This window comes from Cetorhinus maximus, chromosome 5 (assembly GCF_964194155.1).
Source record: "Cetorhinus maximus chromosome 5, sCetMax3.hap1.1, whole genome shotgun sequence".
In the NCBI taxonomy this organism is placed as follows: Eukaryota; Metazoa; Chordata; class Chondrichthyes; order Lamniformes; family Cetorhinidae; genus Cetorhinus; species Cetorhinus maximus.
The window spans coordinates 19,253,631-19,279,435 of record NC_135883.1 but is presented as its reverse complement, the minus strand read 5'-3'; the positions used below and the strand labels follow the sequence as shown (position 1 = coordinate 19,279,435).

The 25,805-nt window shown below is 47.4% G+C and overlaps 1 protein-coding gene across 1 annotated transcript; it reads left to right on the top strand.

Annotated features, from left to right (window-relative positions):
• Window positions 1–10,637: 10,637 nt before the first annotated feature.
• LOC144680407 (adhesion G-protein coupled receptor F1-like) lies at window positions 10,638–24,701 on the top strand. Its single transcript, XM_078541375.1, has 5 exons — window positions 10,638–10,873; window positions 14,948–15,023; window positions 16,805–16,993; window positions 23,099–24,493; window positions 24,597–24,701. Exons 1-5 carry the CDS (start codon window positions 10,638–10,640, stop codon window positions 24,699–24,701), a joined length of 2,001 nt encoding a protein of 666 aa, XP_078397501.1.
• The last annotated feature ends 1,104 nt before the right edge of the window (window positions 24,702–25,805 follow it).

Sequence of the window (25,805 nt, the reverse complement as noted above, 5' to 3'; positions counted from 1 at the left end):
CAATAGTAATGCCATTGAACATCAAGGTGTGATGGTTAGATTCTCTCTTGTTGGAGATGGTCACACAGATGCCTGGCATTTGTGTGGCATGAATGTTACTTGCCACTTGTCAACCCAAGCCTGAATATTGTTCAGGTCTTGCTGCATTTAGACATGGACTGCTTTTGTATCTGAGGAGTCACAATGGTGCTGAACATTGCGCAACCTTCAGCAAACATCCCCACTTCTGACCTTATGATGGAGCAGTTGAAGATGGTTGAGCCTAGGACACTACCCTGATGAACTCCTTTAGTGATGTCCTGGAACTGAGATGATGACTTCCAACAACCACAACCATCTTCCTTTGTGCTAGGTATGACTCCAACCAGTGGAGAGTTTCCCCTTTACTTCCCATTGAATCAATTTTGGCTCCTTGATGCCACACTCAGTCAAATGCAGACTTGATGTCAATTGCAGTCACTCTCACCTCACCTCGAGTTCAGCTTTTTTGTCCATGTCTGAACCAAGGCTGTAATGAGGTCAGGAGCTGAGTGGCCCTGGCAGAACCCAAGCTGAGCATCAGTGAGCAGGTTATTGCTAAGCAAATGCTGCTTGATAGCAGTGTTGGTGACCCCTTCCATCACTTTACTGATGATGGAGAGTATACTGATGGGGCTGGCAGACAGTTCCCCACTGAGGCTGAGGCATGATAATTGCTCCTTCTACAACCTAGGCAGAGATGGCCTCCTACTAAGAGCTGTTCCACCCTTCTTCCAGCTACTTGTGTCGCCTCTGCTCATTCTCCCTATCAAGCTGGATTCCAAGGGGATTACATATGACTGCACCCATGTTTTTGGGCAAGTGGTTTGTGCAGAATCGTTGAAGTCAAGCCAAAATCTTTCAGCATGTAGACTCCTGTAGACTTCAGGAATTTAAAACAACTCTGGAAACCACCGAACACTTCTGCAGTAGCAGCAAGAGCCAGTAGGAATCAATCCCAAACTAACCTGAAAGTAATTGATGATCCCCTCAAACAGTGCTTTTTGGGGAGGGGGTGCAGTACTTTATGCTGCTGACAATATGCTGAGTGGTACGAAGCCAAGAGTTGGAGCATTGAGCTCCAACATGGCATCAATTCAGCATTATACAATGATTGAAATCACGAGCTGTCCACTCTGCATATTTCTGGCAGACCTCCTTGAGCACAAGCTAACACCTTCACCAAAATGGAATCTGGCCCAGCTAGTACCAAATGTAAGCATGCATGCTGTGCATATTGTTACGCTCCCAGTAGAGAACAATAGCTTTTTTAAAAACAGTCAAACTTCCAGTAAATAGCTAAAAGGATGACACAAGGTTTCACATCTTAAGACTTTAGCTATAACAATTAGGGGCAACATTGACTAAAAATTATTTGTGTAGACAACTTATACTTTAAACTACCAAACAGAACTTGTCACTTTTGCTTTTAACAGAACCAAAATACCACTTCACAATTATAGGGTGGAATTTTCCCAGAATTGCACTAAGTGCGGTAGCGGGCGGGTAAAATGGAGTCCTACCCGTTGATGAAAACGGCGGTTTTCACGCTGTATCTTCCCGAGCCCACCTCATTATATATTCACTCCCGTGAAAAACACCGTTTCCATGGCGGGCAGGCTCTCATTCGCCCGCCCGCCATCACATCAGCCGCCAGCTCTTGTCCCCAAGGAACTAACCCTGCAGCCTCTGTGGAACCTGGAAGGCTGCAGGGATCTGCGAGTGACTCAGGATATTGGTGCTGTACACACTCCCTGGAAATCGTGCGCATACCTGCAGGATGCGTTTCTGGTGGCCGCATACCAGCTGCACGTTCAGTGAGTGGAAGCCCTTGCGGTTGATGAAGTCCACTGAGTGTAGCGACGGAGACCTGAGCACTGTATGGGGGCAGTCAATCACACTCTGGACCTGTGGGAATCCCAAGATCAGGGCGAGTCCAATGGTCCTTGCATCCTGGCTGTCCCAGTCCCAGGCGAAATGCACAAAGTTGTGTGCCATGGAGAAGATGGCATCCGTGACCTTATTGATGCATTTGTGGGTGGCGGATTGTGAAATCCCACAGAGGTCACCTGTGGAGCTGTGAAAGGAGCCACTGGCATAGAAATTGAGCACCGCAGTCACTTTCACAGCCACTGGCAGTGGCCCTCCATGTCCCCTTGGCGCCAAGTCCTGCAGTAAGCGGCAGATGTCAGCTATCAGGTCCATAGACATGTGCAGTCGTCCATGACACTGGTTCTCAGTCATCTGCAGGAATGGCAGGCGGCGTCTATAGATCCTGGGTGTCACTAGGCACCGACCAGCCACGGCTCACTGTCGCTCCTGGGCAGTGTGTGCAGGAGCCCCTGTTGCCCCTTCTTCATGAGGTTGCTGCTCCTGCCTTTGCGTGGCCAGGAGCCTCAGTCACTCTCTTCTGTCTTCTACAGTCTCTGTTGGCCATCAGACATACAGCTAGGTCACCAGGATCCATGATCCTGACGTGGTCCTCCTGCAGCATGAAAGAGAGAGAAGTGATTATCATGGGTGTACTTAGCACCTTTCCTGGCCCTGTGTGACCGCCCCTTAATGCTTCCCAGAGAGTGCTGGTCACCCCTCGGATGGCCAGAGATGAGTGTGCTGCATGGCTGCCCTGTCAACCTGCGACATGGGGGAGACTGGACCAAATCAGGATGCTGAGATTGCAAGGGGCTGTGAACACCTCCAGCAGTGACTGCTACATGGCTAGTGTTGGCGAGGAGATTGTACAATGTGTGCAGTCCAACTGCTCTGCAGTCCAATAAAGTGGTGGCGGACTTGAAGTCTGTACCGGGATGGGTGGAGAGGCAGTGGTGCGGGGTTTGGGGGGGGGGGGGGGGGGGGGTGGTGGGGACAGGTAGGATATGGAGCGCTTGTTGGCCCTTTGGTGACTCCATGTTGTTTGCGTGGGCATTCCCCTCGCTTACCCTGACCCCCCACCTCGATTGCCTGTGCGCAGGATGCAGCGCCAGGGCAGCACTTGACCCCCCCCACTCCCACTGATAATGGTCACCTCTGAGGCTGGCCGGCACTTGCCCCCAGACCCCATCACCCCACCCCAACCCCCCCAAACAGTCGCCTGTGGGGCCAGGCGTCAGTTGCCACCACTCCCGGCACCCCTGAGGCCTGTAGACAACGGGCGAGCTGTGGAGAACGCTGCTGCTCAATCACCTCAGTTCCCCCAAAGTGAAGGCCACCAAGCACACGCCGCCTGCGCGCTGTTGTGAAACACGTCGGCGTGATTTCTCGCCAACGCGGACAGGCGATACGGCGGAGTTCCAAGAGCCTGGCGGGATGGCCTTTTAATTATACGCTAATGTATTACAACTAGCTCACCGCCGACTGAGGGTGGGACCTGCGGCCCGCCATCGATGGGCTGAGCAGACGATCGCAACCTGCCTTCACAACGCCGTGAAGCAGGTCTCGCCACATTTTCCACGCACATCACCTATCACACCGCCATCAGCGGGCTCGGGAAATTCCACCGATACTTTACACTGTCCCTTAGATAGACATTCAATTCTCCAGGAACCATTCCAAAGTGATTCTTAACTCCAAGGGTTTACTACTATTCTTTTCCTTTCCCAGCCTGGTAACTTTTAACCCCAGAACTGTCTTACACGGTGAGAGTATTCCCTGGAGTTTCTCCCTCTAGCTCAAGCTAGGCAAATCTTCCAGCCTCCTTTTAAATCCTCAGAAAGTCAATCTGAGCATGAGATCTCATCAACATTCCTGTACGGTGAACCATGGAGACTTTTTTTTGCCTCTAGCTGCTCTCTCTCTCTTCCAGATCCCATCAGACTAACTTGCCTGGGGAATTCAGTGATATTTTAGGAGAGCATGCAACCCAATTCTTTAATGGTTTCCTAAGGACTTTATCCCTCTCAAATCCCTCTCCATGGCAATGTGAATCACATGGGCCTTGTATCCAGGTAGAAATGCTGATTAACTATTCTTTGGACCCCAACTGTATTCTATCTTGGAAGTAAATGGACAGTTTGAAGTATTACTGTTTACAACCTGAAATTATCAACACCTCCCTGGGGCTTTGGAGATGACCAGTTTAACCACTGGAAACACAAATGTTGCTGCTAATGTCTCCAAGTGTGAACGCCTTACACCTTCTTTCCAGCAAAACAATCCGGCCTCACTTTAATCTTTAACAGACACATCACCCAGCCTGCTTTCAGGCAGACTTCAAAACAGATCACATAATCCCCTTCATTTTACTCTAAATTAAAGACATAATTCTAAAACATAAAATTCTGATAAAACTCATATTTGTAACAATATCATAGCACCAAAAAATGAGCACCACAGAGACAAATTTCAGATAGGTTCAAAATTGTAGGCAAGTCATGGGTAGATGTTCTGCTATGTTCTTGATTCACACCACCAACCCACTCACACCCTGTCCAGCCTCCTGGACTTTTGAAGGAGTTTCAAGGCCCAGACTCATAAATGCAGCTAGTTCAGCTGGACATTCTTAACTATATAAGACTAAAAATTAATTACGTCGGCAGATGAGAGGCTATTGCATATTAAAAATAATGAGAGTTTGCAACATTCTCATGGGGGTACTGCAAAAATCATGTACTCTGCATTATTGGGAGTGATCGTCACCATCACCATGGATGATTGACTACCACAACAGAGCACCTGCCTGTTATAGAATTCAAATGATTTTTATTACCATTGAAATCAGTGGCATGACAATTGGGTGGATTATATATATTTGCAGGATGACCACCCAGGTGATGAAGAGGAAAATCTACCTCACCTTCCCTCCACCAAATCATTTCTAACATCACAGCTGAGAACAACCATCCCGTAGTCCCACCTACTGAAAACAATAATTGATCCTGCTCATCCATTCAAAAGACATTATTCCCCAAATAGGTAAAAAAAAATTGCAGCCTGCTTCCCATGTCCCAGATGGAGTTCTGCCCCTGAACTTCCACCATTGCTCCTTCCTAATGAGTACCCACCCTCCTTTCCTGTTGAGCATCATTTACAAATCCCTCCCATCAACATGCAATATTTCATGAAGCAATATTCAAACATTTCTTCACCCCTCCCCCTTCCATCCATCGAGCTGCTATAGGACATCAGGGCACACGCAAACTTTGACTCCATCATACTCTCAGGCAGTGCATTCCGGATCCTAACTACTCGCTGGATGAAATGGTGTTTCCTTCCACCAATGGGAACTGTTTCTACCTATCTACTCTATCCAGGCGCCTCATGATTTGAATACCTTTATTAAATTACCTATCAACCTTTTCTTCTCCAAGGAGAACCCTCCCAACTTCTCCAATCTTTCTCCTATGTAATTGAAGTTCCTCATCCCTGGAATCATTCTGGTGAATCCTTTTTGCACCCTTCCTAATACCTTCATATCCTTCCTAAAGTGTGGTGCCCAGAATTGGACGTAATACTCCAGTTAAGACTGAACCAGTATTTTATATGGATTTAAAATAACTTCCTTGCTTTGTATTCTGCCTCTATTGATGAAGTCCGGGATGCTGTATGCTTTATTAACCGCTCTCTCAATTTGTCCTGCCACCTTCAATGGTTTATGTACAAATACACCCAGGTCCCACAGCTCCTGCGCCCCATTTAGAATTGTACACTTTATTTTATATTGTATCTCCCTATTCCTATCAAAATGAATCACTTCACACTTCTCTGCATTAAATTTCATCAGCCACTTGTCCACCCCTTCTGCCAACTTGTCCATGTAATTTTGAACTATCATCCTCGTGGTTCATAATACTTCCAAGTATTGTATCAACTGCAAATTTTGAAATTGTGCTATGTACACCAAAGTCTAGGCCATTAATGTATATTAGGAAGAGCAGGTGTCTTCACACCGATTCTGGGGAACTCCACAATAAATCTTTCTCCAATCCAAAAAACAATCATTCACCACTACTCTTTGTTTCCTGTCATTCAGCCACTTTTAAATCCATGGTGCTACTGTCACTTTTATTCCATGACCTCTAACCTTGCTCACAATGTGCGGCACCATATCAAATGACTTTTGGAAGTCTACGTGCACCACCTCAACACCATTACCCTCATCAACCTTCTCTGTTGCCTCATTAAAAAACTCAAGCAAGTTAATTAAACATAGGGGAGAATTCTCCCCCTGTCGGGCAGGAGTGAACGTGAACCCAATCGGCGTCCCTGATCGGGTGCGCGCTGCCATTTTATGTGGGTGGGCCAATTAAGGCCCACCCAGCGTGACACTCACCTGGAAGCACTGAGCGCTCCCTGCGCAGGTCGGGGGGGGGTGGATTTCCTGAGAGGTTCCCTGCGCTCTTTCACGCATGCAAGAGGTGCCTCAGGGAGATTGGTTTCAGTACTAAAGTTTGAAATGAAGGTTTGTAACACTTTTAAGACATGTGCCCTCATGTGACTCTATCACATGAGTTGGGACATGTCAAAGAAGTATAAATTTTTATTACATTTTAAAACACTTCATGAAACCTCATCCCACCCGTGAATGAGGTTTTATGAGAAATGGGAAGGCCGCCTGGGCTCTTCGCCTACCGCCAACCTTAGGTTTGGATGGGTAGCATTCTTAACAGCTTTAATGACTTTCTTAATGGCCTTAATAGGCCTTTGACAGTTCGGCGGGTGTGCAGCTGATGCGGCTGCGCGCCCGCCGAACTGACAATCTAAATGATGCACAGTGACGTTGGGACACCCACCCGATGTCACTGGGGTCATTTTACACGTCGGTGAGTGGACCCCGCCCCCGCTCATCGATGGGAAATTTCTTCCCATAATTTGCCCAGAAAATATATGTGCTGGTTCTCCTTAATTAACTCTCTTTTGCCCAAGTGACTATTAACTTTGTCCCAAATTATTGGCTGGGATTTTCAGTGCCAGCTGGCATTGGGCATGTTCGGTGGCATGAGCGGACAATATGACGCAATTAGTTTCACAATGGCATGAGACCAGTTTGTGGTCGTCCACTCAGCCCACCAATGACAGGCCGTGTTCTCCACCATCGGACATCGGGAACCTCATTGTAATACATCAGCACGTCATTATTAGGCCTGCCAGCCGGAGTCAACCCTAACCCCCCATTGGATCGTCCGTCCACGTTGACAGGAAAACACACCAATGTGTTTCACAACAGCACATAAGCGATGTGCACCTGGCGGGCTGCACTTCGCTTGGCACTTCAAGGCTTGTTTGCCTACCTTGCTTCGGGCAGCACTGGCAGTCATCAGCGCCAGGCTGCACAGGCAGCACCACATTACTTTTACAGGGGCTCACAGGCAGGTCTCTACCCACCAGATCAGCCATATGTGGGTGGCTTTTCAGTGGCTGCAGGACCAGGGCTTGCTTGGTGAAGAGGGAGAAGTGGCCTCAGGCAAGGGAAGAGGCTGCAGAGCGAGGCCTGTACTGGGGAAGAAGGGTAACCCAGGGTGTGTATGGGGGCACATGTTGATCTGTGCAAGTGGCCTGAAGATGGTGAAGGCTGAGGAGGCTGTTTCATGTGGAGATGAGGCCAGATGAGCATGTGAGGGTATGTGTGTGAGAATGGGTGGTGATGTCCCTTGAGCTGGCAACGAGTGAGATGCCAGTGAATGTGTGATGGGCTTGAGCGTGTGAGTTTTGAGTGATGAGATGGTTGCCATACTCTGGCTGCACAGATGAGATCATTCATCCTCTATCTGCATTGGATGGCAACCTGTTCTGTGCAGCATTGGCACTGATCACCACTGCTATCGCCTACCAAGTTGTAGTGGTAATGTAGCTGCCCCTCCTGCGGCCAGAGCAGGGATAGAGGACATCACTGCAGGCCTCCACTGCATCCAAAGGGCGCTCGAGAGCTGCATTCTTCTTCCATGTCTTCTTTGCTGCAGTCCTGGGCTGGAAGCACTAAGTGCGGCTGTAGTTTAAATATGGTGCCTGGCATGATGAACTAGCAAGGTGACGGCGTGACAGACGAATCGGAACCTGCCCGCCATGGAAACGGCATAGTTCCCAGGAATGCATAAATAATGTAGCGGGTTTGGGATGATACGGTGTGAAAACCCGCCATTGTGGCCAGCAGATAAAATGGCATTTTACCCGCCCACTACCGCACTTAGTGCAAATCTGGGACAACCCCGCCCATTGTTTCTAAAAGCTTCCTTGCCACCAAAGTTAAACTGATTGACTAGGAGGAGCAAGTTCCAGATTGCCATTACAGTTTGTGTGAAATAGGGCTTCCTGATTTCATTCTTAAATGACCCTGCACTAATTTATGATCATGCCTTCAAGTTCCTGATTCCCCAGCAACAGATGTAATTCTGTTATCCTTTTTATCATTTTAGTTACCTAGATTAGATCACTTCTCAACCTCCTAAACACAAGGGAATACTAACCGAGTTTCTGCAACCTGCCACATAATTTAACCCTTTAAGCCATGCTATCACTCTGGTGAATCCACATTCAATCCCCTCCAAGGCCAAAATACCTCTTGATATTCCATGCCCAAAATTGAACCAAAATGTTGAACTTCTGCCCTCCTCTCCTCTCCTTTTCCCTCTTCCACCTCCTTTCCGACACTCATTCTCATCCCCCCATCATTCTGCTCCTCCTCCTTAACCCTCCTTCACTTCCTACTCATTATTTCTTCTCTCACTCCTACCCTTTCATACGCCTCTCCCCACCCTGTCTCTCACTCTTTCCCTCGCCTCTTCACCTCCTTCCCTGCTGGGGCCCAATTATCCCCCCACCTTCTAAATCTGCTTAACCTGAATACTGCACTTGGTCCTGGGCTTCATGGGCCTCAGGGACTGGGGAATAGGAGCCGGGACTGTTTCTAGATTCTGAACCTGAGTTGGGGAATAATTAGTCACTGTCCTAAAATTTTGACCAGAACGGCCCCTTAATTGGCATGGAGACAGGTCCCCTGTCCAATTAAGGACAGCGGATGGGCCCTGGAACTGGAGGGCCAATCAGAGGCCTTCCAGCTTCAGAGATACAGTCAGCTACAGTAAGTAAGGTAAGTAACTGAGAGGACGAGTCAACAAGAAAGTACCCCCTCAATCACTTTTTAAAAACTTTAATGACAAAATACAAGAAGCAGCCAGGCCACCACTGTTGGACAAGGGGTGGTGGAGGACCTTCTCTACCGGGCAGCCTTTGGCTGCATCCCCAGGAAGCAGGGAGTGTCTGTATGCCTGCCTGACAGCACTGACACCACAGCTTGCTGCTATGTGTCCGCCTCCAGGCGGTTGACCTGCAACCACCTCCCCCCACCACCCCAGGTCGTATCGGGAAACTGGGGGCTAACTGGAAAACCCCAGTTGGCCTTCTCAACTTACCTTTAATGAGCACGATTGCCTGCTTACTCTCATAGCTAGCATTGGGAACAAGATCGGAAAGCTAGCATGCTGGCCCTTCCGATGTGTGGAACACCACAAGAGAATAATTGGTATATTAATGCAGGCTACTAATTTACAATTTTCACAGGATAATGGGCAGAGGTGTGGTCACCAAACGGCACATTAAAAAAAGACAAACTGCCGTTTAATAAAAATGGAATTTGACATAATTAATTAGTGTAAATCAGTATCATCTCCAATACGGCATAAACACTCTTATTGTTATAAAGCTTACTATGAGAAATGTCATAACAGATCTTCATTGTAAAAGACCTAAACTGGGATGTGGGCCATTACAGGTAGCCTAGAATGAATTTTAATTCAATTGGTTTGCATTGTTTTTCAGGAACTAGAAAAGGGACGTGGTTCAATAGCCAAAAAGCTGCCTGAAGTACTGAGAAATCTAACTACCCTAACCCTTGATAACAATAATACTGCAGATTTAATTGCCTCGGTTCACGTTCTGGATACACTCACACTAGCTGCAGATTATTCAGAATCTATGTTTAATTACACAGTTGTGTCGGTAAGTTATTTTGCTTTGTTTCTAAGAAGGCCAAAGCTGATAAGTTGCCAATTAAAACCTTCTGCATTTGATACAATGTCAAAGTGACTAAAAGGATCATGGTTCTAAGCTACGTGCCTATTTTAAGATAATTGTTCCACCAATATTTTTGTTCAATGATGCGTAATTCTATCTTATCATACAATGTAGTTTCGTTTTCTGTATCCCGGGGTAATGGGTTGGTTCAGTATGCCTCGAGTGTCCCCAACACCTCTGAGCTTCTTATCTCCATTCCCTAAGGGGAAGGAGAGTTAGAGGAAGGGTAATCCCCAGTCGCTCTCACGCAACTGGTGTATGTCTCAGTGGGCTGAATTTTCTCCTGAGGGTGCGGGTCATGGCAGCACTGGAAGCAGGAGCTGTTTCCATCTGGGCATTAGACGGCCAGCCACACATGATCTCCCAACAGCCACCAATTAAGGAACTTAAGGCACAGGGAAGCATTCGAACCTGGGCCCAAGGTGGCAATGTGAATGGTGATGTCAGTGTCAGGAGGCACCCTGGCAGGTCAGGCACCATATTTAAAGAGCTGTCAGACCTGCACTCAACGCTGCCTGAACAAAGGACCTTATACCAGACAGTCAGAGGACCGTGGGCGGCCAGGCCTCATGCTGAGCCCTGGACTGGTGATGTGTCAATGAGCCAGCTTCAACATGGCAACTTCTGCAGCTGCAGCAAGAGGCTGTGCGGACCCAGGCATGGATGATGGGAAGTCCATCCAGGCCGTGAATGCTGCCATGTCCATGATGGGTGCGCGCTTAGTTTCCTCCATCGAGAGACTGGTGACCGTCACGAAGCCAGCTCCAGCAAACCAGTCAGTGGATGCTGGAGATGGGCACAGTCATGCATGCCATCACCCTGTCTATGAGCTCAACACAGCAGTGGCAAAGTAAGAGGGGAACAAGGTGGCTGGATTCTCCACCAGGTGGTCCTCCTTCTCAGGTCAGCGGGGAGCTTCAAGTGCCTTACAAGGGAGGAGCAGCTTCCTCCTGTGTGCATTGTGTATGTGTCGAATGAGCTTTCCAACTCCCTACTTCTGGCAGCCTCTCTCAGGGTGCTCCTGATGTGGGGAGCTGATCCTCTCACTGAACTAGTCACTGAACTAGTAATCCAAAGGCTTAGGCTAATCCTTTTGGGGGGCACAAGTTCAAATCCCACCAGGGTAGCTGGTAGAATTTAAAAACAATTCAGCTAATAAAATCTGAAGCTTAAAGTTAGTCTCAGTAATGGTGACCATGAAACTATCATCCATCATTGTCTAAACTCATTCAGCTCACAAGTGTCCTTTAGGGAAAGAAATCTGCTGCCCTTACCTGGTCTGGCCTGCATGTGACTCCAGAATCACAGCAACGTGATCGACTCTTAACTGCCCACTGAAATGGCCTAGCAAGCCACTCAGTTCAAGTGCAATTAGGGATGGACAACAAATGCTGGCCTTGCCAGTGACACTCGCATCCCATGAAAGAATAAAGAACATCTCTTTCCAGTGCAGGGCAGCAGCATTGGGAGAAGTGAAGCCACACACTTTTTTTACGGCTGCAAACCCCGGGTAAGTTTAAAGGCCCCAGGCGCTTTGAGGAGGCAGGGAGAATGTAAGTGCGTAAGGTAAGTGGGTGTGGGCTTAGAGTGGTTGGGGTAGGGGTGGTATCATGTAGTTGAGGGGGTGGTGGGTGCGGAGCTTGATCAGGATGTTGATCGGGCAGAGCCAGGAGGGTAGCCAGAAGGTGGTGGCAGGGTAGTCGGGGTGGGTAGTTAGGGGGTAGTCAGGGGTGGGGTGTAGTCGACGGCTTAGGAGGGTGGTCAGGGGTGACAGGGTGGGTAGTCGGGGGTGGGGCAAGTAGTCAGGATGGGCAAGGGGTGTTAATCAGGGTGGGATTAGCTGGGGGTGGCGGGGGCATTTAGTCGGGAGGGTGTGGGTAGTTGGATGGGTGGAGGGTAGGCGTGGGGTTGGGAGGGTACTCAGGGCATACAGATCGTCGGGGGATGGAGGTAGTCAGGGGGGTTGGGGGTAGTTCGGGGGATGGGGATGGTAAGAAGTTGAAAGTAAAGGTGTACAATGCTGCAAAGATTAGTGGTAGGTCAGGAGATTGGGAGAATTTTAGAAACGAGAAAGGGTGATGTAATAGAGGGAGAAATTTGAAGAAATATAAGAAATATTAAAGAAATATAAAACAGACAGTAAGAGTTTCTACAGATATATGAAAAGGATGAGAGTAACTAAAATAAACATTGGTCCCTTAGAGAATTAGAATGGGGAAGTAATAATGGGAAACAAGGAAATGGCAGATACCTTGAACTCGCATTTTGTATTTGTCTTCGTGGTAGAAGACACAAAAAGAGCAGTAGAAAGTCAAAGAACAAAAGGAAGGGATGAACTTAAAACAACTGCTGTCAGAGAAAAAGTACCAGGAAAACTAATGGGACAACAGACAAGCAAGTTCTCTGGACCTGGTGGCCTGCATCCTAGGGGCTTAAAAGAAGTGGCTGCAGAGATAGTGGATGAATTGGTTGCAATCTTCCAAAATTCTCTAGACCCTGAAAGAGTTCGAGGGGATTGGCCCACTATTGAAGAAAGACGGCAGACAGAAAGCAGGAAACTATAGGCCAGTTAGTCTTAACATTTGTCATTAGGAAAATCTTGGAATCCATCAAAGCAAGTAACAGCAGGACATTGAGAAAATCCTAATACAGTCAAACAGAGTCAACGTGGTTTTATTGAAAGGGAAATCATGTTTGTTATGATCCTTGGCCAGGTCCCATGTTGTGGGGAGAGCCGGTTAAGGACCTTTTGCTTAAAGTAAACAAAGTTTGAAAATCAAAACATTTACTAAGTGAATAAAACCACAAGATCCCATGGGTTTTGAACAAACATTTTGATTATACAAGTTCAGAAAGATAAAAAAATTTACAATGGCCTGTAACTTCTGCGCTCCCCAGCATCAGATTTGGGGGGGGTACCCCAAAGATGCGCTGGGGAATCCCTGTGGCAGGTTCCCAGGTAAGGATTTGCACGGCAATTGCCCAGAAGTGCACACTTCGTCTGGACAATTGCGCTGCGCTGAGAACCATCCGAAAATGCGGTTTAAATCATAAACTTCAATGGTTCCACTGAAGCTATACGAATAGTTATCCAGAAAAAGCTAGAAGAATTAAAACCCCTTCTAACTTCTGAGTAACTAATATAAAGACCCAGGCTGACCCCACAGGACTCCCCCACACTCCCGGTCCCCACCACAGGACTCACCCCATCCCCCCCTCCAACCTCCAACACCCCCCACCTCCCCTCCCCACCTCAGACCCCCAACCTCTCCCGACCTCACCACACACCCCACACCTCTGACTCCCCACCTTAACCTCAGAACCCCCCCCCGACCTTGGACCCTCCTCTGACCTCGGACCCCCCCAACACCCGCCGCCCAGACCTCGGACCCTCCCCCCAGACCTCGGACTCCCCAGCCTTGGACACCCCCAACCTCCCTGACCTTGGAACTCTGCAACAGCCCCCAACACACAGACCACCAACTCCCCCCCCAACCCCCGGACCACCACCCCATCCCAAACCCCCAAATCCTATCTATTTACCTAAGACACTCCCTCCCCAAACCCCCAGATCACCACACCACCCCCCAACCCCAAGACCACCACTCCCTTGCAACCTCTGGACCACCACCACCCTCCAACCCCCCAGACCACCAACCTCCCCCCCACAACCCATGGACCACCAGCCCCCGCAAACCCCAGACCACCAACCGCCAAACTCCCCACGCCAACACTCCCTTACTCAACCCCTGGACCACCACCCCCCCCCAAATCCTATCTACTTACCTTAAGCACTTACCTTCCCCTGGCCTATCAATTTCCCTGGCCCTGTAAACTTACCTGCTTGACGGCAGCAAAAAAGGGGGTGTGGCCTCTTTGGAATCCGCTGGAGCTAGATTTCGCTGGGGCCTGCGAGGAGTCTTTCGACCCAGGCCCCAAGCAGCTCCGGTGAACAGAAGTGTCAACGTCATTTTCAAGGCCAGGTAAGTAGGTATTTATTTCTTCTAATTTCCGCGGGCCAGCACTTTCTGGTCGGAGGTTACGGCCCAATATTTCTCTTATGCTCTAACATTTAGGGTAAGTATGAAGCACATGTGAATTAGCAGAACTGTGGTCAGACACACCACACTACACAATTAATAACAGATGCGAGCAAAACAGATTCCATGGATTTCTCAAGAACCCATCCAGACGTTTGTTATATTGTGAGCCAACTAATCTCTCTGAAACTTAGCCTTTCTCACGAGGGTTTCCAATCTCCACCTTTGAATATCTCACCTTGGAATTCTCTCCACAAGTTGCTCTAACTTGGACAGCTTTAATGATGGCCCACCTTGCAGGATTTCAATCTCGTCTTCTGAGATTCTGTTCCCTGGATTCCTGAGTACACTCAAGCACCAACTTACAAGCACAATTTCAGCTCCTCGGTCATGCCAATCAGAGTCCTACTGCTTCCAAGGGATGCCTTTGCCCCAACAGCTGCAGCACAGAGTCGCCAACCTTCGGCTGCCTTCTCAGGCCTTCAAGGCTTCTCCTGAGCCCACTTCATTTAAAGTCTGTTCCCCACAGCTCTTTCTTTATTTGAAGGTGGTTTCTCCTTTTCTTAACGCAACTGGCTCCTGTCCCTGTCCCCTGTCTTTTGTCCCTGTCTCTGGGACACTTCTTGGGACCTCTCCTGATCCCCCTCCCTGGTTTGGGACCTCTCCCTGTCTGTTTCCCTTGTCCCTTACCTCTGGGACACTTGTTTACTATGGCACACCACACCCTGTCACCTGACCTGGGATTTTGCGCCGTTCTTCTTTTTCCTCCAGCTGCAGGCATACAGGGCCATACCTAAAGCAGGAGTTTGACCCTTTATGGATATATAAATAAGACACCTAATGCCTGTTAAGGCCCGATTCTGTAAGATTCATCTTCCCTGAAGCAACCCACGGCAGCATCAGCTGCAACCAGACAAACCAGCCCTGGGGTTCACCTGCATCAAAAAAAGTAACGTCCATGTATGTGGAGCCGATCACCGCTCAACACCCCTCCCACCTCACTGCCACTCCCACTCATGATCCCATTCTCCCCCGCTTCCCAATCACAAGCTTCCTTCTCAGGCACCAATCCCCATCCCAGGTACCCCTTCCCAATTCCTGACACAGAACCCTTGACATCCAACACAGCCTGTGATGCCCAACCCCTGACAACACATGCCTCACATCTGAACAACCTCATACATCTTGCTTCCATCTAAACAACTTAGCGTGCCTGCTAACTTAGAATCATCTGCAAACTTGAATATACGTCTCTATGCCTTCATTCAAGTCACTAATATACATGGGTCAGGATTTTTACCTTGTTGGGCCATCGCGAAGCAGGCCACCGCCCGCAACCGGACCCCATAAGGTTGGACAGGTAGCTAAAAATATAAATTTAATGGCCTTAATAGGCCTGCTAATTGCTGGCAGGCATGCCGACCATACAAGTACACCATAACGTTGGGACACTCACCCAAGTCATCGTGTGTCATCTTACGCCCAACCTGCTTAGCGCAAATTTCTGCCCATGATGAGAAGCTGAGGCCCCAGTACATGTTCCGGGGGAACACTACTTTTCACATCCTGCCAATCAGCGTGTATTCCCTTTATGCCTTCTCTCTGGCCGAGATTTTTCCAGGATGCACATATCTGCCGGGACCAGAAATTCCCACCAAAAGTCAGTGAACTTTTGGCCGCTTCGCAAGATTTTCCATTGCGCCTGCTTGGGGTCCTGCCACAGGCGGGACCAGGGAACCCTGGCCTCTGTCTCCTGCTTGCCAGCTGGGTACCAACACTTAAAGCAAGGTTATCTCCAATTCCATGCACTTTCATTTTTGCTAAAATTGTGTTGAGTGGAACTTCTGGAAGCCCATACAGACAACAAAATTTGTCTATGAGCATCATTAGCACCCCGCCAGGTGCCAATCGCAGCCCCAGACACAACTTGCTGGTTGCTGGAGGGGTAGAGGTTGCAAGATCAGCCACTAGGACACTGCGTAAGGGGTGAAAGCGAGTCTGGGAGTACAGGGAGCGAATCATGAAGCTGTAACGAAGCCAGGAGCGGCACTCTTGCTCTTCCTGGTTCCGGGTTAAAGCAAGTTTTTTTATTAAAGTGCACTGTTTCTGGTGGCAAGCATCATTAATATTTTAAGGATTGCTTGTTTCCTGCATGTAGGCCAAGTAACGCGGGAGCTGGTGTTTTCAGAGTGAACAGATTTCTGGTTTGGATCCGAAAACAAGTTTTATGAGGCAGCCCCCAAAGTAGTATGAGGGACTAAGATCTCACCCTGTATATTTTTTATATAAAATATATAGAGATATTCTCAAAGACCTAAAATGGCTGAATCTGTCTGTCTGTGACCTCGAGCAAAAGAAGCTAACTGGCAGCATCAGAGAAACCTGCATGTCGTTAACCCGGAAGAGCTACTAATGACCCCCTGTGGGCTGCCCAGGCCAAATTCAAAGAGAGCTATACAAAGGCCATCTACAATTTCATAACCCAGGCTGGCCAACAGGAGTCTGCTTGTCTGCTAAGACAAAGGGCCCCACAGCCCTCCTTTCAATTCCTAACGGGTGAGACATTTAAGCAGACAAGGAATACACGTCCTTGGTCAAAGACAGTGGGTGGAGTTTTCCATGCCTGCTGACATTGAGCGTCATGGCATGCATGAGTGCACAGTATGGTGGGAAGGCCAAAAATCCATTTCACAATGCCGTAAAACCAGTTTGCAACAGTGCGCTCCGTCCGTCAATGACAGGCCGTGTTTCCCGCTGTCGGACATCGGGAACTTCATCGTAATACGTTGGCATATCATTATAAGCCCAGCTCACTGGAATCATCCCCTCGTGCTGAATCGTCCGAGCTCATCGGAGTGATTGCACACCGGTGTATTTCACAACAGCATATAAAAGACCTGCGCTTGACGGGCTGCACTCCGGTTGAGATGGTAAGGGCTGCCCTGCGATTGTGACGAGGCGGAGGTGGGGGCAAGGGCTACACTGCAGTTGATAGTACTGAACAAGCACGTGCAGGGTGGTGGGGAGGGAAGTGGACATACATTAGGGAAACCTTGTATAAAGTGACCATTCCTGTGCAGCTGAGACAGTTCAGGTGCAGCCACATTGACATGCATGGAGTCGGGCTTCTAGCTTATCTGCCCACTCAAGCTACACAGAGGCTTGAAAGTGCCACCAAGTGCTCCAGAGCTTTTCACCCCTTGGGCATAGATTGAAAACTAATGAGAGTTTTAGTGGACTCCAGAACATTTAGATGTCTGCGCATGTGGTACAATCCCCATTCGAAAGCTGGCCATGGAGCAGCCACTGGTGGAGGCACTCACAGTCCCTTGCACAGTCTCCCCCATGGTTCAAGTTAACAGTGCAGCCTTGCAGAGTGGGTTAGGAGAATGCCTGCGCCTGAGCTGAGAGCACGGCATGCAGTCCAGTGGGCAAAGCTGCTGCCAATCGGTCAGGTGGAGTGTGGCGGAGTTGCATGGGGTCTTGGGCAGCCATGCAGTGCACTAAACTCTGGCCATCCAAGTGTCTCTAGGAGACATTAAGGGGCCTTCAGACTTAACCAAGAGAGGTTCTTTGAACACCCAAGCTAACCTATGTGTCTCTCTCTTTCATCCTGCAGGAGGAGTACATCAGGAGCATGAAGACTGGTGACCTAGCTGTATGCCTCATGGTTTAAAGAGACCTGAAGCATAGGAGAAGAGAGCGACGGAGCTGCCTGGCTGGGCAGAGGGAGGACCAGCACCCTCAGTAAGAAGGGGCAGCTGGGGCTCCCAAACACTCCGCTGAAGAGCCACAGCGGGCTGTTGCTGGTCGGTGCCTAGCTAGACCTAGGGTCTATAGACGCCGCCTTTCATTCCTGTAGATGACCAAGAACCAGTGTCACTGAACACTGCACATGTCTAGGGAACTGGTCGGTCACATCTGCCACCTGCTGCAGGATTTGGCGCCATGAGGACCTAGAGGGCATCCACTGCCAGTGGCTGTGAAAGTGACAGTGGTGCTCGATTTCTACACCCGTGGCTGCTTTCACGGCTCCACAGGTGACCTCTGTGCGATATCGCAGGCCCCTACCCACAAATGCATCCATGATCCATCTTCGCGAGGGTACACAACTTTGTGCATTTCGTCCGGGAGCAGGAAAGCCAGAATGTAAGAGCAATTGGATTCACCCAGATCTCAGGTGCAGGGTGCAGGGTGCCATCGATTGCACTCACGGTGCTCAGATCTCCAAATATTCAACTGGTGTACAACCACCACAATGCATCCTGCAGGTGTGCGCACGGTTTCCAGGGAGTTTCCATGACTCCTACGTTCTCAGTCAGTCTCAGATCCCTGATGTCTTCCAAGGTCCACACGGGCTGCAGGGGTGGCTCCTCGCGGAGAATGGGCTACCTTCAGATGATGACATGGCTGATGACACCCATGCGGCAGCCTCAGACTGCAGCAGAGCTAAGGTAAAACGAGGCTCAAGTTGCAACTTGCGCCTTGGTGGAGCAAACCATCGGGATGCTGAAGATGAGGTTCTGGTGCCTGAACCAGTCTGGTGGAGCCCTGCAATACAGTCCGTAGAGGATGTTACGCATTGTTGTCACCTGTTGCGCCATTTACAACCTAGCGCTGCAACGGGGAGAGCGACTGGCTGAGGAGGAGATGGAGGAGCTGGACGTCTCCTCCAATGAGGAGAACGTTGACAGGCATGAGAGTGAGGTGGACCTCAAGGGCGAGAATGACGGCAATGAGACCATTGCACAGGCCAGACGAGGCAGACGTCCTCGGGAGGTCCTTTAGGCTTCTAGATTTGTGGAGGATGACAGCAACATGCAGTAGGAGATACCATAGATCCTCATATTATATCTGCGAACATTTGACTCTAGTCAGGCTCATGGCAGCAGGCATACCCTCTGTGACAAGGATCCTGTCATGGAGACACAGCAGTGGCCCTAATAGTCACTCGATTGCAGGAGGATGATGAGGACATGCAGTCAGGACACGCCATAGACCTTCGCCTAGCCTCTGAGAATATCTGGCTCCTGTCTGGCTGAGGGCAATTCGCTTGCACTTTGTGATCAGGGTCATATCATAGAGACGCAGCCATGAAGCTGTAAATGCACCTGATCCTTGTCAGCCTTCAGCACCTGTCAGCATTCAGCACCTGAACCCTTCAGGAGCACAGCGTCACTGGTCACAGGTGCTGAAGAGATGGGAGACCAGCCCCACCTCAAAGATGCTGAGATCACACAAAGAGAATGACGGAACTCTGTGATGCCTGTCCACTTACATTCTGGCAGCAATGACCAGCACCATCGAGGTGCAAGCATCAGTAATGTGTCCAACGAGTGCGAAGCTGGACCATCAGTTTGGTCTGAAGGCTGCACAAAGCACAGGGAAGAGGCCCTGGACTGAGACTCCTGCCTTTATCTTGTATAGGTACCAAGGTTTCACATCTGAATGACACAAACACTACTCATCAGAACAAGGAGCCATATGTAAGGAGACTTTCTTGGGAGTTTTTTACAATAATGAACATTATGTACAAGTGCAACTACATCTTCTTAACCTTCCTAACCCTGCCGCTACGCCTTGGTGTTCCCCGGACATCCACAGTGGAGGTGGAGGCAGATTGCTGACTGCTGCGCCCTGTCTGTGATGACCTTGACAGCCCACTCTGGAGGGCCGAGACCTGGAGGGCCCCGGCCTGCTTTCGGGATCCTGCTGTGTGGCAATGGCACCCTCCTCGGCCTGTGGAGCCTGAGCTGCTGAGGTCACAGGGAGAGGGGATTCGGATGGGCCGGACACTCCCAGAGTCACTTGGGCGGATGGTCTTGCGATGTGCACCTGCTGATCCTCCTCCCTACGGGTGTCCAAGGCCCCTGGCTGACTCCTTGAGGAGAAGGGGAAGCTGGAGTGAGATCGAGCTGGGCCACGCCCCTCTCATGTTGACACCGTTGGAGGCCAACTAGGGCGTCAGCGATGGAGTTTAGCTCACGCAGCAGTGCAGGAGCGATGTCCTGGACCAAGGTCTCCATGGCGGCCGCCATCCTACCAATGTTGACCTCGGTGCGTTGGCATGCCGACTCTATCACCTCAGCCTGAAGGCAGATGGACTCCTCCACCATACCTTGCAATCTGAGGAGTGAGGATGTTCCCGAGCTTGCCTTTGCCGCTACAGCAACTATGACATGACCGAGTCCAGAGGCTCGTCATCTGACTGGAACTCTGCAGATTTCTGGCCTCCAGCATTCCTACGGGTGCTGGAAACCTGGGAAGTCCCTGCCTCTGCCTGCTGTGGGTCAGACTGTGCGATGTGCTCACCAGATTATAATCCCGAGGCTACTCAAGAGCTACGTTCCACCGAGGTGTGTGTCTCTGCTCTGGTGGAGGATGTGGGTGAGCACTGTCATGGGACTTCATTGAGGGTGCCTTCAGATTCTTCTTCCGATGTGTCTTCGGGGCTTGATTGGAGGCCCTGGGTTGTGGACTCCCTTGGCAGTTTCCCAGATATACCTGCGAAAGCAAGGGGAGATAACTAGTGCATGACAGTGGCCTGTGAAACAGGATACATCACTCACAGCATTGTTGTCTGATGGATGTTTCACTGCTGGATCCTCACTTGGTTGAGAACCGCCAACCTCACCATCAGCACAGGAACAGTCCAGATCACTGCTGGCTAGTTGGATGGTTCTGTTTTCAAAGTCTGTTCAGACTTTGATGTTGGGCATCCCTCCACCAGTCTGCGACCACTCCCTCTTGTTGCGTGCCAGTTTGTCCTGCATGAGTACAGATGTAGAGAGTGTATCAGGACTCCTGCCAGGCCAGATGATAAGTATGCCTGGCATGTGTTGGTGATGAGTGGACGGGGTGAGGACAATGAAGGTGTGTGTGTGAGAGGGAGTGAATGGTGATGACCCTTGAACTGGCAATGAGTTGAGGGCCCTGTGGATGTGTGATGGATTTGTGAGTGTATGAGTTGAAAGTGATGAGAAGAGTGACTTATCCTGGCAGAACGGAGGAGATCATTCATCCTCTTGCGGCACTGGTTAGCTGTCCTCTTTTTTGGGCGTTGGCACTGACCACCACTGCCACTGCCTCCCAAGGTGGATTCCTAAAAATCTACAGGAATAATATAGCAACAAGTTATATTTAAAATACACTTTTGGCATAAAAAGATGTCCAACTTGTCATGTACAGTAACACCTGAGGTCAGTTCTAACCAGAATTATTTTCAGGTAACAGTAACGCTATTTATGAGAAATCTAAACTCAGAAAAGTACACTTGAAATGTGAATTTTTACTTACTTCAAATACACTGTCATGAAAAAGGAACAATTTTAACAAGCGAGTTATTTTTTAATCTCCTGTGTCTGGTTTCCAATTAAGTTCCAGTTAATGCCTTTTGGATATATTCATCCATATAAAATAGGTTTGGTAAACTGCAGTCCAGGCCTTTTAATGAGCACTGCACTTTTAATGTATATTAATGACCTGGACTTTTGTACACAGGGCATCATTTCAAAGTTTTCAGATGATACTAAGCTTGGAAATAGAGTAAACAGTCTTCAGGAGGATATGGACAGACTGGTGAAATGGACAGACACATAGCAAATGAAAGTTAATGCAAATATGTGTGAAGTGATACATTTGGGTAGGAATACTGAGAAGAGGCAATGTAAAATAAATGCTACAATTTCATAGAACAAAGGGACCTGGGGGTGTACGTACACAATTCTTTGAAGGCAGCAGGATATGTTCAGAGGGCTTTTAACAACATATGGAATCCCACGCTTTGGACAAGTACTTGAGGGAGAAGGGAATGGATGAGTATGATGGTAAAATTAAATGGAAAAAAATGTGAGGGAGGTCAAGTCGAGCATAAATACCAGCATGGACTGATTGGGCCAAATGACCTGTTTGTGCCATATATCCTATGCTTATTAATAGAGGAATAGGGTGCAAAAGCTTCAAAATTATGCCAAACCTTTATAAAGCCCTGGTTAAGCCTCAGCTAGAATTGTATATTCAATTCTGGGCAGTACACTTTAAGAAGGATGCCAAGACCTTAGAGAGGGTGCAGAGGAGATTTACTAGAATTATAGCAGTGTTGAAGGATTTCAGTTATGTGGAGATATTGGAGAAGTTGCTGTTGTCCTTAGGGCAGAGAAGACTAAGAGGGGATTTGATAGAGGTGTTCAAAATCACGAACGGTTTTAATAGAGCAAATAAAGAGAAACTGTTTCCACTGGCAGAAGGGTTGGTGTGCAGAGGCCACAGATACAAGACGATTGAAAAAAAGAACGAGACGAGACATGGGCAAACAATTTTTACACAGTATGTTTTTGTGATCTGGAATGCTGTACCTGAAAGGGTGATAAATGCAGATTCAAAAATAACATTGAAAAACAATTTGCATAAATACTCGAAGGGGGAAAATTTAGAGTCATAGAGAAAGAAAAGGGGAGTGGCATTAATTAGACTGCTCTACTAAAGAGTCGCCCAGGCATACTGGGCCAAATGGCCTCCTCCTCTACTGTATCATTCCATTGTTCTTTGATGGCATAGTATAGAATTGTCTAACTTTGGTACTAATTGGCAATAAATTCAAAGAGGGTTAAGTAAAACTCTAAATGGGATTGCTGCATTGAGCTGTGAGAGGTCTCTGTAAGGGCAGGGGTTAAAATTTGTTGCTGGTAAACAGTAGAAGGAATTTTACCCTGCATGCAACTTAGTACATCTGCCTTGGAAGTGTATTGTGCTGATAGAGGGTTAAAAAAAACAAAGGTTTTCGATCTTTGGCATTGGTAACTCTACTTTGACTAAGTTAACAAATTTAACTAAAATTGAAATAGCCATACCAGAGATAATCAGATATAAAATGGTAAATAGCCTGTATTAGGTGGGGTTGATTTCTCATTTAAACATGGCACTTTTGATAAAGTATCAAAGATTTTGTCCTTACTCTATGATTTATCATTCTAGCTCTAATTTGATAAAGATTATTTCTTGTGGGATATTATTGTGTTACTTTTATTTCCTTACAGGATTTCCTTTCAATAGCAAGCAACTTAACAAATGAAACACAGAACATAGGAAGCGATTACATCGATTCAAGTAAATTAATGAGATCAGTTGAAGTATTCAGCGAATTTTTTCAGCCTCCTGAAAAAGAATTCGGCGTATCATTTCCAAACATTGAACTAAAAGGAAAAGAATTTGATGCTCATACCTCAGGCAATTATGTTCAGACCTTTAATGAACATCTTAATGAAACGTATTATGCTAAAGCAGAGATAGATACCAACAGTTTGAAAGATAACCTGAAAAATAATTCTTTCAAAATATCAAGCATCCTGTATGCAAATATAGATATCATTTTACCCAAAAAACAATCAAATAAAATTCAAGAAGGTTACTTTATAAACAGCCGGGTTCAATCAACTACATTGAAAATCGCCAATAGCAAAGACAAAATGAACTTCAAAATTCCCATCAAAATGTCTTTCGCCCCAAAAGAGCAAACAGGTGATCTGAAAACTGCAAAGTGTGTTTTCTGGGATTATACACTCTTTGATAAGGAAGGTGGCTGGTCAACTGAAGGTTGCAATTCATCTGCTGATAAGAATGTAATAATCTGCGAGTGCGATCACTTAACACCCTTTTCTGTGCTCATGGTTCAAAGTGAAAGACTCATTCCATTTCTTGATGAAATTACCTACATAGGATTGAGTATTTCCATTGGATCCCTGATACTTTTTATCACCATTGAAATTGCTGTGTGGAACACAGTTGTCAAAAGCAGTGTCACCCATTTCCGTCACACTACCCTCATCAACATTGCTATTGCTTTGCTATTTGCCCAATTTTTCTTTCTAATTGGTTCCATTCATTCTGTTCAAAGCAACAACACCTTGTGTACAATTGCTACAATTTTCACTCATTTTTTCTTCCTTTCTGTATTCTTTTGGACACTTGCTCAAAGCCTAACTCTTCTCTACCGGCTCACCTTTGTTTTCCATCATGTGAGAAAGTCAGTCTTTATGTCATTTTCTTTTTTTGTTGGCTACATTTGTCCCCTGGTAATAGTGATCGCTGCAACCACGAGCTTCATAAGCAAAGAGAAATATAAGCAGAAAAGCATCTGCTGGCTAAAAGGCAAGCCGTCTGGAGAATTCACTGCCTTAAAGACATTCATCGTACCGATTGGATGCATTATTGGAATCAATATGTTTATCCTGACAGCGGTCATTGTGAAACTGATGAGGCCATCTGTATCAGAAGGAAGAAACAAAGAGGACAAAGAAACGATTAAGAAAATCGTTAAAGCCATCCTTATTCTCACTCCGACTTTTGGATTGACCTGGATCATTGGATTTTCTCTACGTGAAAACTCTCAGGATTTTGAGCATTATGCTTTTGTTCTTTTAAACTCAATTCAGGTAAAGTACATATCAGACATAGCACTGTAGCATTTAATAATGATCTAGACTTTGACTGAAGATGACAATGTATTGTAACAATATATTACCATTTCTTTTCAAGGGTTTGTTTATTTTAATAACTTCCAGTTTCACGGAGACCAAGGTGAAAACATTTGAGCTTCATTTTGCTAATTTAAGCACTTTTGCTTCTTTTGTGCAGAATTAATTTTAAATGTCGCTACTTTTTGTGAATTGTAGGTACGAGAAGCCTTCGTACGGCATGTTAAGTCCATGGTACGTCTTTTTTTCTAAACCTGAAATTACATCTTAAGCAGTAAGATATATTAGTTAAATTATTGCCTTGATAAAAGGCTTGGGGCAGAAGTTTCAGCTAAAATGATGCAAGTGCATATTTTCACACGTATTCTTTGGAAATCCTTTGAGGATTGAGATGGGCAAAGACAAATTAGGATGTGAAATGAGAAAGGGTTCAGTAACGCTAGCTGTTCAGCCCAAGGAAACTGGAACTAAAATTTCCTGTAGAAATGGTATCGACAAATACCATCTCCTGGTGAAATTGGTGCTAGCTAAGGTCACAATCAATGTTTGCAAGAGGCAGTCACGCATTACCTTTCCCGAAGCAGAGGGAGCCCAGAAAAGTGTTCCAAGTCCACTGCATGCCTCGAAACAGTGAAGAAGTTTGGAGCAATCCAGTAAAGAGTCCGATTTCCAGTTTCTTTTTTAAATTTTCCAGCTGGAACAACTGGCTTGGTTGGCAAGAGTTTGGCCAGCTCCATAATCTTTTCAGGCTTGCACCTTACCTCAAACCTAAAGGCAACCCAGTAGGAAGGAGAAAGAACAGTGTACATTGGTGTAGTGCCTAGTGAGCTCAGGAGATATCAAAGTACTTTGCAGCCTATTTTTGACGTGTAGTCAGCGTTGTAACGTAGGAAATACATCAGCCAGTTTGAGCACAAGTCAGGTGCCAAATCACAATGTCATAATGACTAGATAATCGATTTTTATTGTTGGCCGAGGGATAAATATTGACCAGAACGCCTAGAGAACTCCCCTCTTCTTCTTCAAAAAGTGCCATGGGATTTTTGTATCCACCTGTGAGAGCAGACAGGGCTTATTATTGCACCAAAAGATGGCATTTCAACATTGCAGCATTGTCTCAGTACTGCACTGCAATGCTGAGACTAATGGGCTCCTGCCAAAAATAATCAAATTGTTTCACCCCAGAAAAGGAGATAGGGTCAGGTTCAGGGATTACTGGTGGGGGAGGAGAATACTGGCATATTGGCCCATTGTACTTAATCATGGTCCA